The following is a 15,628-nucleotide window of genomic DNA, read 5'->3' on the forward strand; positions in this document are numbered from 1 at the left end:
CCCCCCCCCCGAAGATTCTGGATAGACATAATTTTCTGGCGTAACCAAGCATGAGATTAATTCTTGCATATATGAAATGCATATGATCTGAATATTCACTTGTTACTGAAAGGCTAAGATGACATAGTATCAATAAAATAGACTAATGCTGTCATTTTAAAAAGAGCACTTAATGTGTAAACTTTGTTTCCTGTAAACTTTGTTTTGAATTTGAAACACCTAAAAGGAATATTGTAATGGGCCAAAGTAGTAGTTATCTTTTTAGGTTAGGCACATGAATATGTGAAACTGACTTTTTTTTAAAATAGTAGATGCAACAGTAATATCTAATATCTACCAGGTGTTTCAGTATTTTAAAGAGTATAATGCAGATGTTGACTGTGCAATGGATGCAGGCGTGTACTGTATTTAGTTTACTGTATCACTAATCTAGTCAAAAATCAATCTGTAAAATGGTAATCATGGCAGCAGAAGAACAGAGGTTAAGATGTAGCTTAGAATCCCATAACTGTGTTGAAAATTAATGGGGGGTCCATTCTAGTAATTTAAGTGACAAAGTACTTCAGAGATATGACAGCTTTCAGGATTAGTATGAGAAGTCGGTAGTAAATTTTAGATGCATATCCCTAGTTAACACTGTTTAACGTGAATTAATTTTTAAATTTTCAAGCAACTTTTTTTTTAATGTCATTAAATACAAATTAAAACTACTTTCTTTCCTGATGAGCTCATGAGCTGCTTCCTTAAGGATGAATCTTTCAGTGTTGTTGCCATTATCAAACTATAGCTATTTATTTTGTAGTTTTATCTGGACTATACTTTTTTTCTTTTCCTAAAAAGGAAATGATATTTTCTCTTGCTCTCTCATTAACATAATGTCTCAATGAGATGGTTATTAGATCTCATTATCAGGTAGTAGGTATGGAAAAATTTGGCTACAAATTACTGTTCTCTCAAATTGTACACACGCAATTAAGAGAAACTGGAAATTAGTGGAGTCTTAAAAATAACTCCAAGATTTGATTTACAGAGGTTGTCACTACTCTCGTAGCACTTGGAGTTTCATACTCTTTCTGTTGAAGTCACTAAAATTAAACATATCTGATAAGGGCAGAATTTGGCAATGTGGTCAGGGATTGGTGATATTTTGCATGGTGTATTTTGGCTTGTTTGAAGTTAATATCCCTGTGCTTAAATGATTGAAAATGTGAGTGTTTCCATTTTTTGGCCATACACCTAAGATTTAATTTCCATTCCATGTATCACATTTCAAAACCATTTGGGAAGCTCTTCTCCGTGTACAGATTGTTAAAATGTGATAGTCACGGGACCACAGAAAAATATTTTTATATATCTGTGTTTATATGCATGTGGGATATCTGCTGATCTGGGTTTACAGAACACCTGGAATAATGTCTATGATATAAGAAAGCATACCAAAACCTTTTAAAAATTATTAATTACATTAGCCGTGTTTCAGTTGTACTGTGACTGAGGAAGGGCCCTTCTAACCATACCACGTAGGTCTGCTTTCCCCTTCTGCTTAATACTAGAATAGCAGTTAAAGCATTTCTAGCTGTTTTCAGCCTGTCGGTTAGTTGGCTCATATTACTCTGATGTCTTGAGACTTTTTATATTCTGATTTTTACTATTTTTTGATATATCTCAAAAAAATTACATTTTTATATAAAAATTAAACCAAGTAAGTATTTTTTAAAACAAATCTTATCAAACCAATAATTCATACTGCAGAAGTTAAAGGGTCATTTTCTGAGTTTTGGAAACTGGATTTAAAATAAGAAGAATAAAATATTTTTTCCTGTTTTGATAGTAATATAAAATGAACTTACAGAGGACCTAATTTGTATTACGTCTAGGATGTACAGACTCAAGTATGAATGCAAAGAGTATAAAGACTACCAGAGGAGCTGTATGCATATGCAGAAACAGTAATTTAACCTCTAAACAGAGGTCATAAGCAGAGTAGGTGTACCCAGCACTTCAGGTTAAATGTGAGTAAGGGGAGAAGACCTCTTACTTTTGTGGAAGAATATGTGTATGTAAATGGGGATAAACTGACTATAAGGCTTGCATATATTGTGGGAAGAGGGGGAGTGCGGGGAATAAAATATTAATAAAAAAAGTTCCTAATAATATGCCTGAAACAAATGATTAAGGTACTAGACAAACAACATTAAACCATTTCCAGAGCAGATAATACACTGTGGCATCCCTGGACCAAATTGGCTAAAAAATTCCATTGGGCTTTTGAATGTCTGAAATGAACTTTAGGCATAGATAATATATTTTAGTCTTACAGAGGATCCTATACTTAAAAAGGAAAAGAAGGGTGAATGCAGTAGAACAAATGAAAAACAAGGCACCCTCATGGATTAGTTGCTGTTTACTTGAATAAAAAGTGTTTTGGAGATTCAAACTGCATTTATACAGAGCTAAATAGTTAAATTAATTTGCAATCACCTTGGCAAGTAGAAAAGTAATTATGGAACATGGTACTGAAAATAGATGTTGGCAAGTACAAGAAAAACAATTTTCAGAAGAGTTGGGGCAGAAGTAGCTACATGAAAATAGTAGCCAGTGCCATTCAGAATCAAATGCAGAACAGGAGATTACCAGTATACGAAAGAGGATTTAACAAAAATTTATGCATTGATAGCACTCTGAAATAACCTCAGTTGTACTAAAGTGCAGCCTTCATGGAGGAGACTGAGTGGTATAACAAATATATCTATCTAAAACTGAATATATATGTCATGCTAAGTAACACTACACAATGTTAATATGCTTAGGATGTTTGAGACATATATATATATAGATATATAAATGAGAAAGCCTTGCCTTAGGTTTTTCCATTTTTATATTAGAACATTAAACAGCTTGGCTGATTAATTCGATCTAGGTTGCTTCCATGGAGTAAGCCTAACTTGCCTGACTCTGTAGAGGTTATTTTTACTAAAGGGAATGTAAGGAGGCTTCAGTGGGACAGGTCAGTGGTAAAAACTCAGAGACCTAGCTGTTATTTCTAACTCTGATACTGACTAGCTCTGTGTTGCTTTGAATGTTATATTTTAACATCTCTAGTCCTTGCCCTGACCTTTGTTAGAAAATGTCGATTCTTTGGACCAGGGACTCTATTTTTATTTTCTTTGAAAATGATGCGTAGCACATCAGTCCCCACAGAATTCCCTTCTCTAACCAGTACTCTAATTACAATGATAATAAACATGCTCCAGTTAGCTGGAAGGAGATATTTTGAACCTGTAGTCACAAAAATATTTTTATTGCTTAAAACACACTGACCTTGAACTAAATAAGATAATGCAAATTTTGCTTTTCAGTATTCATATATTTGAGGCAAACCTACAAGTGCATACTTAATAATCATGAAAATGGAAATCTCTGTGCACATATTTGATTTCTATGCATATATTCTGAATGCATGACTTCTGTGCTTCCAAACCAACATTTTGTATTTTGTTGATGTGCATATAATTTAAGATTTGTGTGAAAGAAATAAGTAGGAATCACAAGATGGTTAGATTATTTTTTTACTCTAAAAGCAAACAACAGTGAAAGTTGCTAAGTAGTCTCTGTGCAGCTGAAGTCCCATGGAAGCCGGGAAGAAAAAATGAAATGAGGGAGTTGCATCTGTGTAAAAAAACTGGATAAAAATGCCTATGTTTGAAATAGAAGCATTAGGTATGGAAGTGTGTTACTATCTGATAAATTTTCTTCATCTTGATGCTTCTGTTTTGGTGTGTGCTTGCTAGCATTAATGATCATGATCAGATATCTTTGAGGGATGGACTATTTGAGTACGTTAGCATTACAATTTACCCCATTTGTTATTGTTTTCCAAAGGTAGCAAATAATCTCAGGGTCTATCTGTAATATTTTTTAGAATTTTTTACTTTCTTGGAGTGATGTAATAGCAAAATATCTAATGGACAATATTGTGTGGAATCCTGAAATGCTTGTTAGAGGAACAGCCTAGCTAGCCTAGTGTGAAGGCTACCTCTTAAGGTGTGAATTAATTATTCAAGTAATGTAATTTGTGCATGGCAGACGAATGTTTACAAAAGTCATCCTACTTTGCTGTATGTTACTTTAAAAGTTTCCAAGCCAATGCTTGTGAAAATTTGATCTGAACACCACGGAAAAGAATGAATATAGTGAGTGGGTCAAAGGACATAATCACTGAGCTTTTGGGCAAGTAAAAGTTCAAAACTAAAAAAACCCCAAAATTAAAAATGTCTGTTGCTGTGTTTTAAAACTGTTGCAATTTCAAATCTAGAGAGTTTTCTGTTTTCAGGTAAAATAACACATGCAAGGAATGTTCAAAATTATGCAGCCTGTTAAAGAACACTGGTATAACTACAGGCCTCTCTGAAGTTCCTAATGACTTTGTTACCAACACTTTCGAATCTGCTGAGGAGTTTTTGTAGACTTTGGGCAATTCTGTGGTATTTGAAATAAAAGTGTTAACTTTACAACTGGTTAATCTGCACATAGCTTTAATCTTTAATTATGAGGTTCAAATCATGCTAATACAAAATCTAGTATTTCTAAATTAGTGCAAACTCTGACTATAATAGAGTTGTACCCTGCAGTTTGATGGGGAGTAAGTTAAACAGACTCTAAAATCTAAAGCTCTCTGAAATAGCTCTATTTTTTTCATTTTTCAGTAAGAAATAAAGTTATTTATACTGTTTTCACCAAATAACATTTGTCAGGGGACTGTCAATCTTGTGTACGAATCTGTTTTTTTGTTTTTTTTGTTTTTTTAAATTGAGGATAACAATTTTATATCATGGAGTTCGAAGTGTTTGTGATTTTTAAGGTTTTCTGATGATAAAATATTTCTCTGTTCTGTTATCATACATGTGTACGTTTGCACAGTTTCACATGATTGAATTGCTGTAGACATTTGCTGCTTGTGAATTGAGGTAATGCTATGCCCATTTTTAATGGTTTCTGCATTATCTAGGAGCACTTACATGGTCAGTTATTGTGAAACAGCTGGTAAGGAATTGTTCATGTGATCATCTGGGCGTATTTGACTGGTTCTTTTGATTTTTCCTGAATGTTTTGAATTGGTATTGCAACTGTTGATATCCTGTTTTTTATTTCTGAATTTAAAGGTTATCCCACCGAAGGAGTGGAAGCCAAGAAGACATTATAATGATATTGAAGATTTGGTGATTCCTGCTCCAATTCAGCAGATTGTCACTGGCCAGTCGGGGCTCTTCATGCAGTACAACATTCAGAAAAAGCCAATGACGGTGAAGGAGTTCAAGCAGCTGGCCAACAGTGACCAGTATGTATATGAGGGGGTCTTGCTTAGAATGACAAATATTTATTTGTTCCCATATTGTGGTTTCTTTGACTTGTATTAGGCAGCTGGTGTTTTTTTTTCACTTACTCAGTAGAGGTTTTCCTGTCTCCTAAGTTGTGGAAGGGTACCACAATATGAACATTGCTTGTGTTCCAGTTGTTGAAATCATCTGATACCAAGGCAGCAAGAAAGCATCTGACAAATCTGAGACATGATGCTTTCTGTCTACCTTCATTTTTTGTTTTTCTTCTTCTAAAGAATGCTTATGTTCAAAATAATGAAGAAGATACAGACTTACATCTGAGTTTTATTTTGAGTACAGCTATTAATGTTTAATGTGTAACTTATTTTGGCCTAGATACTGGAATGGCCTGTCACCATGTAATTTGGAAAAAAATCCAACATCTTTTTAACTCACCTAGAAGTTTTTGCATTAATCTAAGAGGACTCAACTGTACCTGGCGAATGTCTATGTTCTGGTTATGGCAAGATGGATATTAAGAGAGGGGGGAAAAAAGGTCTGTGAAGGGCTAGGCGCTATACTAAAAAGTTTCAAATTGGTGGACATCCCAAGAAGAGGGCAGTGATTAGAAGGAATTCTTCCCCATTCCTTTTGGCCACATAAAAAGAATAAATTCTACTTCAGCATTTCCTCAAAACTGACTGGAAACAGTTTCTGGAAGGTGAGTCAAAGGATCCTAGAGACAAAAGGTATTTGAATATAATGAAGGAAGATAACACTGCCGTAGTTTGAAGGAAAGTTTCCCTCATAAGTTAATTTAAGAAATTAAGAAGTAAGAAGAGAAGATCTTGTCCTGTTATCAAGATCAGGAAAAACTAGGACATGAAAAGCTTTTAAAGGGGCTCCTCAGCAAATGTTCCGTAATATCCATGCCATTGTAAAAATGCAAAACTGATCTTTTTTCAATTAAAAAGGATCAGTATATTTCTGCCCATATATTATTTGTGAAAAATTGAGCTTATCGCACTTAAAATTTTCTTCCTCTGGTAAACAGGAATGGGAACCTGTTTTGTAGTTCTTAAAATTATTTGTTCAATAACTGTTAGAGGGGAGAATAAAATACAAAGCCTGTATGGGATCTGATGTCATTTTCTATGATACCTGTTTATATATGTTTATAGTTTACTTTTGATTAAATGTGATAAAATGATAAACACTAATTTCTTAAAATAGTTTGATAATGCAAAAATAGTGTGAAGATTTTAATATGTATCATGATGTTAAGTTTATTATATTCTTTATCATGGAAGATAATTTGGAAGTGTTTCTTATTTCAGTTTTCATGTTTTTTACTGAAATCAGTTTACAAGTTCATTTCATCGGTAAAGTAAAGAACAGTTGGGAGTACTTCTTATGTATTACTAGCTGTAGGTCTTTCTAAATATTCATCACTGCTCTTGAGAAAATGTGTGATATAACCTCCTGTGACGCTCAATGCAGTCTATATTTCTTAAACTATTAAGTAGCTGAGAGCCCCTATTCTCCCATAAAATAATTTTGTTCCTTAATGAAGAAAACTTCTCTGTTAAAAACTCTTTTCCCTAGTATGGTGATGTTACTTGTTTCCTTTAAGAAAGAGAGAAGGGTCATGAAGGTCTAAATTGAAACATAGTTGCCTTTAAAAGGATTTGTGCCCTCAGTCTAATGCATTGCATGTTTTATTTGCTTGAGGATTCACAGTTCACCATTGAACCAAGGTGCTTCTCCACCTTGACCTCTGGGAAGTATGGGCATACCTGCATCCTGTAATCGAGATACTTGTGTTATGGTAACTGAGTTTATGTATGCATATTACTCAGTGACAAGCAGAAATACAGTCCGATTTCTGGAGCCATATCATGAGAAATAATTGAAGCAACTCCATTGCTGAGAATGCTTTGGTTAAGGTGTGTTTTGCTAACTTGCTTGTCTCTGTTCTGTGTTATCACATGATGTAAATGTACCTGGTGTACTTGATTCTTGTATGTTTGGATTGTCTTTCCAGTAGTTCAAGTGTAGTAAGTTGGCAGTGCTAATATGAAAATTTACTTCTCAGAGTTGCAGTAATGGAGCAAGTTTTCTTTTCTGAAGACCTAAATATGGGAGAACAGAGGCCTAACAAAGGATCCTGAGGCAAAAGCTATTGATGGGTGTTTTCTATGGTAGTGTGCTTGTGGTGTGTTCCCGCAAGATTTTAAATGAGGTTTGAGTAACCTTCGAACAGTATATACTTAAGTATATTTACGCATATAAAAGCGTGGTGCCCTGTGCTGTACTAACGGAGTAAAAAGAGTAATTCCCTTAAATTTTTTTTTTCACTGCATGGTAGAATTTTTGGTATCAACTGTTTGAAACATTACACCTTTTCTCAAAGGTTTTTTCTGGGGAATGAGAAAGAGAGGAAAGCACTGGTTTTGCCTGACAGGGCTGCTACTTGGCAGAATTAGTACATTTGAGGTGTTCTGAGACAGGCTTGTGCAGGACCTACCTCTGTCTTTGCAGAGCTGGTAGTGAGGCAGGAAAATAACAAATACTTGTCAATTAAGTGGCTTTTTCATTATGTGTTTTTTCTGGAAGAGAAACAAAAGGGAGGGCCTCAGCCTGAGGATAGTCAGTAGATATGCTGTTTAGCTGCTGAAGACTGAAGAAAATGTTACATAGGTAGGTGTATGACTTCAGTTACTGTAGCTGTCAGGTAGGACATTACATGCTGTGGTGAATCATGAAACTAAGAATTCAGGACAACTAATAATTCCTCTATTTCAGTGAATTTGAAATGAAGTGATCTCTTAGAATTAAGTTTGCAGGATCAGAGGCATAGTCCATTGTGAAGGTGGTTGTTGAAAGACTATGCTGAACCTTTGCCTACCTCTTCCTCTGCAGATACTGCACCCCAAGATACATAGATTATGAAGATCTGGAGCGTAAATACTGGAAGAACTTGACTTTTGTGGCACCAATTTATGGAGCAGATATCAATGGGAGCATTTATGATGAAGTATGCATAGTTTTTTTTGAAGTTTATCTCTTCCAGCCCTCATTTAAAGGGTACTGTATTTGGAGGATACATTCTTGCTTTGTGACTGAGAATCTGTCTTTCTGTTGAAAACTTTGTGTTACTTACTTTAAAGACTCCCAAGCAAGGCTGAAATTAACCCTACATCTGCAAGAGTCAGACAGTTCCTGTCCTTAGACAGTAGGATATTGCTACTTTCCCTCATCATAAGACTCTTTCCTTTCTTCACTTTGAACTCTCCAGAACTTTGAGATTCCTTCCTATTTATTTGTTTATTAACATTTCAGTATGCATGTTATCTGTGTACCTCTTTGGAAATCTAGTGATATTTAAATAACTTTAAAGTTAAAAGATTAAACCCTTTATTTCTCTCTCACTGAGGAAAATTGATAGCTGTACTTTATACATGCTTGGAATGCCTGCAGTTTTCTGGAAATGTGCTTATACTTCCTGTGTACCTCTGAATTAAAAGAGATGAAATGGAAACTTCCTAAGTAAATGGATTTTGCTGGTTACTTGGCAAGATCTCCATGGATAAAAATGGACTCTTAATACAGATCTCATTATCTGAAGATTTACAGAATATCCATTGATATCAATTAGGCTATGTGAGTAGCTATAGGAACTAGATTTTGAAAGGATTATTTAAGTAATGAGACTAACAGAAGAAATATTAGCATTTCAAAAAAGATTTGAGGATTTAAAAAACACAGGGCAAACTTTTCTCTAAGAGAATCTACCATGTGTGGAGTTCTTGAGTTATTTCATGTTCTATGTAACTGCCTTCTCCAATCATTCAAAAAAAAAAAAAAAAAAAAAAGTAGGATTTCTCTGTGGCAGATGGTCTGAGGCTCCGCTAATGTTTCATATTTCTTCATAGAAGACAAATTACTTGAAGACTCTGTTCAAAGATAAATACGGTCAGCCACGGTGGCTTAAGGCAATTCCATTTTTGCACTAGGTTATGTGATCTTTGAAAGACAACTATAAATGTCCAATGGTCTATTGTTCAGAGAAAGCAGCAAGTCCAAATTCTTTTTTTGTGTCCAAACAGCTGTATAAAAATTATTTAGAAAATAATTGAAGATTCTGATTTGGGGTGTTTTGGTGAAGAGACATTCTAGATGGCTGTTGCTTTGTGGAGACCAAAACGGGGCACAGGAAAGCAGTGTTTCTTTCAAGAAACAGAAGCTTTCCCTTTTTCTTTTGTTTCGCTGATATTTTTTTGTTTTCTTTAATGTTGGCAGGTAATGCCTTCTGGCGTAGCTTTTTACAAATGTAGACTTTGTTTTGATTGTGTTTTCTTTGGTCTTTGGTATCTTAAGGTTACTGTTGCATGAGCAGCATTTCCAGAGAAAAGAGGATGCAGTAATATCTGATTTTGAAGTGCTAACTGGTCAAAGAGAAGGTCAGAGATTTCCTTCTCATGGAATTGCACTCTCATTAGGTTGGGAGGCTGAGGAAGGGAGGTCAACAAGGCAAAGGGTGAAGTGAGAAGAGCAGCATTCAGCAATCCTATCTCAGAAGTTAGTGCAAAGAAAGCACTGAAAGTTGCAGGCAGTGGCTATGATTAAATGGCTATTATTTAAAAATAAATAAATAACAAAGGAAAAATCTTAGTGAAAATGTTAGTGAGACACTGAGGAAAGAGTGTCAACAGACTGGTTAGTGAATGTGACAGCCATGTCACAGTGTACAGCCCAGTGGGGTTTAGAGGAAAAGAAGGAAAAACGCCTGGTACCAAACTGCTGGTGAGAAATTTATGGATGCCACTGATCAAAATGTTTTCTCTAGAATATTTTTGCCGAAGTTAATTTTTGGCCAGCAGATGGTGTACTTGCACAACTAATCTTTTTCATATGTTATGCTTGAAGACAGTGCTAAGAAGGGACCTTTTTGATTCTATTTGGAATTAGAGGTTGTTCTTATGTCTTCATTGAGTTTGCTTTTGAGGATTGTCATTATTTGGGGAAAGGAGATGAATACAAGTAGCTGACATTTTGGGCAACATACAGCGCAAAGGGGATGGTGGGATTAATTTGTCATAACAGCCCATTTGCGATAAACAAACCCAAATGCTTTTTACAAAATGCATTTTACAGAAAGCAGTGTGTTTATAGATGTTGCATTTAACAGAAAGGTAAATATTTGGCAGAATTCCAGATAGAAAAACACCTGCAACTTAGTGGAAGTGTGATGTATATGTGTACTTGGGCCATCAAAATTAGTGAGAAGTACTGCTATGCTGCAAGTCCATGTTTTTTAGTTTTCAAGTTTACAAATTACATTTTCTTTTCCACATGGTGTTGTTCAATTTTACATTGAGACATCTGTATCTGAAGCATGATGGAGCCTTAATTTTTACTATTTAGATTATTTAAAGAAACAATATTGTTATTTGTGGAATCCAGCACCTTGCTGGCACTATGCCAGAGAGATCATAGGTCTTGTAGTATTGTTTGCTTTTCTTAGATCAGAGGATGGCAGATTCTGAGGGGTTTGGAAGATGGGGCAAAGTTATAAAGAGTTATAAAGCCTGTGTTATATGGAAGAGCAAAAAAAAGAACAGGAACAAAGCTATAAATGCATGCTTTGAAACTTGACAACTAGCATCAATGATTCAAAATTTACCCTTGTGATATTTGGATTAGTGCAGAATATCTGTTGTGTATTTATAATGTATTTGTGGTTGTTTGACAGTTTTGAACACAGATTAAATCTTTATGAATAAGGAAATAACCTATGAGAACAAGTGTTCTTTACACTGCATAGAGCTTTATAGAAAATAAATTTAAGATAGTTGAATGTTTACTTGAAATATTATTCTGTGCTGTGTGCATTTTAATTGCTGTTACTTTTAATTACAGTGCTTTGTAGGAGAATGACAATGCAGGTGACTCAAGAAAAAGCATTGCACTAAGGAACAGATTGTAAAGAACATTATTTATATTAAGATTATAAACACTATAAGATATATGTTCAAGGTTCTGTCTTTTTGTTGTTATAAGGTCATCTGGACTTGAGTGAAAATTAATATTCCTGAAAGTGTTTATAACGTCAATAATAAAGCACCGGTCTCATTAGCTGCAGTCATTAAACTGATTTGTGAATTGATTATGAACACCTAAGAGTTATGATTGTTTAGGAAGTTTAATTGAGAAGTGAGTATTTATTTTTTATTATGCTATTTCAAGCGAGCTGTCTTCCTTATGAGTTATCATGAGTGTAATGCCAACTTGAGCCAGCTTGCACTGTGAATGACTAGCCTGTGAAACAGTTGCAAATAGTTACTGTTCCTGCCAGGAAGGGGGAGGAAGAACCTTATTTTGTTTCTGATATCATAACTTTATTAACTTTATTAACTTCTTATTAGCTTCTCTGGCAATTGTACCTGTGAGTAAACTGAAGAGTGCGATTGACCTACTTTTTCTGTACAGTCTCTATTCTGGTGAACTACTGTTAGGCCTTCCACTTCCATGCCACTCCCAACTGTTGTTTATATCAAACCACCAATCACTGAGGCTACAAATTAAGTTGTTTCCTTGTTGTATGAGATACAAGGAGCTCAAATTAACTTCTTTTTTTGTTTTGTTTTGTTTTTGTTTTGTTTTATTAATTTGAAATTGTATTTGTATAGACAGATGGGGAGGATGTATGAAACCCTCACATGGACTGTTCTAGCAACTAAGGAGAAAAAAATCTTCCTGGTTTCAAAAAAGGTTCCAAATAAAAGTGACTGATTTGATGTTTATAATGGGTCATAAAACACATCTGACTTCAGTGCTTTCAATGGCATCTGCTATTCAGTAGAGAAAAACCAAGGTTTGAAAGGAGCGCATATAAATGTTGTCTTGCCTCTCTCTCACCACTTGCTTCAGCTCCTGTCTTGAAGATATCACTTTACTTCCCTTTTCCTTCTCTTAGTTTTATTCCCTCTGATAATTGCTAATGCCTCCCTTCTTCCATGTCTAAGCTGTGGGGAGTGTATTTGGTTAGTAATACAAGAGTGATTGATTCAGTGGAGTTTGTAGGCTAACAGTTGGTTATTTTTGCTAAATTGTAGGTACATCTCTAATGTAATATTAACTCTAGCAACAGATGTACTCAAATTTCCTGCTGTGTCCCTTGACAGAGCAACTAACTTGATTTTAAAGCAATACCTTGACATTATATGTAGAGTTTGGATTTGACCATGAAATGAGTTAAGGATGGCATCTGAGTTGTAGCTTAACCTAAGGCTGCAGGAGAGCAGCAGGCATAAGCAATCCAAGAGTCTCTGGAGAGCATCAGTGACAACTTCCTGACCAAAGTTGTCTACTGGACCTTGTACTCACAAACAAGGAAGGACTTGTTGCAGATGTGAAGGTCAAAGGCAGCCTTGTCTGTAGTGACCATGAGATGGTGGGGTTCAGGATCTTAAGAGGGCATGTCAAGACAGAAAGCAGGACCACAACTATGGCTTTCGGGAGAGCAGACTTTGGCTTTTTCAGTGATCTGCTTGGAAGAGTCCCATGGGATAAGGCCCTGGAGGAAAGAAGGGCCCAAGAAAGCTGGTTGGTGTTCACCTCCTCTAAGGTCAAGAGTGGTCCATCCTAATGAGCAGGAAGTCAGGCAATGCCAGGGGTCTGCATGGATCAGCAAGAAACTTCTGATGAAACTCAAGCATAAAAAGGAGATACACAGGAGGTAGAAGCAGGGACATGTAACCTGGGAGGAATGTAGAGACACTGTCTAAGTATGCAGAAATGCAACTGGGAGCGTCAAAGCCTAGCTGGAATTGAATCTTGGAGATGTCAAAGGCAACAAGAAGGACTTTTATAAGTGTGCTCCAGGGATCAGTACTGGGTCCAGTCTTGTTTAAAGTCTTCATTAATGATTTGGATGATGGGGCAGGGTTTGCAGATGATACAGAACTGGGAGGATCAGCTGATATGCCGACAGGTCTTGCTGCTATCCAGAGGGTCCTTGGCAGGCTGGCAGAACAGGCTGACAGGAACTTCATGAAGCTGAACAAGGGGAAGTGCAAAGTGCTGCACCTTGTGAGGAAAAACCCCAGGTATATGGGGTACCTTCTGGGTAGGCTGGAAAGCTGCTTACCAGAAAAGTCCTTTGGGGGTCCTGGGGGACACAAAGTTGAACACGAGCCAGCAATGTGTTGGTGCAGCAAAGGTGGCCAACAATGTCCTGGGCTGCATTAGGAGGAGTGCTGCCAGCACGTCAAAGGAGGTGATCCTTCCCTTTTATATTCAGCACTGGTGAGGCCACACCTGGAGTGCTGTGCCCAGAGATACAGAGCTACTGGAGAGAGCCTGTGAAAGGGCCAGTAAGATGTTGAAGGGACTGGAGCATCTCGTATGAGGGAAGGCTGAGAGCGTAGTTCAGCCTAGGGAAGAGGAGGCTCAAGGGGACCTTATCAATGTATATAAATACCTGCAGGGAGGGTACAAAGAGGATGGAGCCAGGCTTTTATCAGCAGTGGCCAGTGACAGGACCAGAGGCAATGGGCACAAACTGAAACACAGGAGATTCCTCCTGAACATCAGGAAATACTTTTTTACTGTGAGGTTGACTGCCCTGCCACAGGTTGCCCAGAGAGATTGTGGATTTCTCCATCCTTGCTGAGGTAGTCCTACAGTTTGTCTTTTGCAAAATACTGTAAGTATATATCTTGTATGCCATCCTTTACATTATTGTATTGGGTTTGCAAGGCAAGGTTTTGGTAGTGGGAGGGCTACAGGGGAGGCTTCTGTGAGAAGCTGCTAGAAGCTTCCTCCACATCTGATAGAGACAATGCCAGCTGGCTCCAAGATGGACCCACCACTGCCCAAGGCCAAGCCCGTCAGTGAAGGTGCTGGTGCCTCTGGGCTAACAGATTTAAGAAGTGGGAAGAACCTGCTGCACAGCAGCAACTGCACCCAGAGAGAGTTGTGAGAATATGTGAGAGAAACAACCCTGCAGACACCAAGGTCAGTGAAGAAGGAGGGGGAGGAGGTGCTCCAGGCGCCGGAGCAGAGATTCCCCTGCAGCCTGTGGGGAAGACCATGGTGAGGCAGGCTGTCCCTCTGCAGTCCATGGAGGTCCACGGTAGAGCAGATATCCACCTGCAGCCTGGGGAGGACCCCATGCCAGAGCAGGTGGGTTCCCGAAGGAGGCTGTGACCCTGTGGGAAGCCCATGCTGGAGCAGGCTCCTGGCAGGACCTGCGGATCTGTGGAAAGAGGAGCCCATGCTGGAGCCGGTTTTCTGGCAGGACTTGTGACCCTGCGGGGGACCTATGCTGGAGCAGTCTGTGAAAAACTGTAGCCCATGGGAAGGACTCACACTGGAGAATTTTGTGGAGAACTGTCTCCCGTGGGAGGAATCCCATGCTGGAGCAGGGGAAGAGCGTGAGGAGTCCTCCCCCTGAGGAGGAAGGAGCAGCAGAAATAATATGTGATGGACTGACTGCAGTGTCCATTCACTGTCCTGCTGCGCCACTGCAGGGGGAGCAAGTAGAGAAAATTGGGAGTGAAGTTGAGCCCATGAAGAAGGGAGGAGTGGAGGGAAGGTGTTTTAAGATTCAGTTTTATTTCTCATTATCCTACTCTGATGTGATTGGTAATAAATTAAACTAATTTTCCCCAAGTTGAGTCTGTTTTGCCCATGATAGTAATTTCCCTGTCCTTATCTTGACCCACAAGATTTTCATTATATATTCTCTCCCCTGTCCAGTTGAGGAGGGGAAGTGACAGAGTGGCTTTGGTGGGCACCTGGCATCCAGCCAGGGTCAACCCACTACAACTATGTACAGGATGTCACTGGGTAGCTTAATGAGGGGACATGGACTCATCATTTTTTTTAAATGTAGGAAGTTCTGCATGTTTTAGCACGTGATTATGTGACCCACTTAGTGGATGAGGGAAAGGCTGTGGATGTTGACTACCTGGACTTTACTAAAGCCTATGACACCATTTCCCACAGCATTCTCCTGGAGAAGCTGGCTGCTTGTGGCTTGGACAGGTGTACTCTTCACTGGGTTAAAAACTTGCTGGATGGCCAGGCCCGAAAGGTGGTGATGAATGGAGTTAAATCCAGTTGGCGGCTGGTCACAAGTGGTGTTCCCCAGGGCTCAGTATTGGGGCCAGTTCTGTTTAATATCTTTATCAATGATCTGGACGAGGGGATTGAGTGCACCCTCAGTAAGTTTGCAGATGACACCAAGTTGGGAGGCAGGGTTGATCTGCTTGAGGGTAGGAAGGCTCTACAGAGGGATCTGG

The 15,628-nt window shown here is 37.8% G+C and overlaps 1 protein-coding gene across 1 annotated transcript in view; it reads left to right on the forward strand.

Moving 5' to 3' along the window:
* KDM4C (lysine (K)-specific demethylase 4C) overlaps positions 1–15,628 on the forward strand; it is a 271,840-nt gene that overhangs the window by 16,895 nt on the left and 239,317 nt on the right. Inside the window, exons 3-4 of the mRNA XM_010586055.1 lie at positions 5,163–5,338; positions 8,241–8,355. Of these exons, the coding sequence (XP_010584357.1) occupies positions 5,163–5,338; positions 8,241–8,355 (291 nt within the window). The remainder of the gene's footprint in view (positions 1–5,162; positions 5,339–8,240; positions 8,356–15,628) is intronic.

The sequence above is a fragment of the Haliaeetus leucocephalus genome, unplaced genomic scaffold (genome assembly GCF_000737465.1).
Source record: "Haliaeetus leucocephalus isolate CR32 unplaced genomic scaffold, Haliaeetus_leucocephalus-4.0 Scaffold139, whole genome shotgun sequence".
Lineage (NCBI taxonomy): Eukaryota > Metazoa > Chordata > Aves > Accipitriformes > Accipitridae > Haliaeetus > Haliaeetus leucocephalus.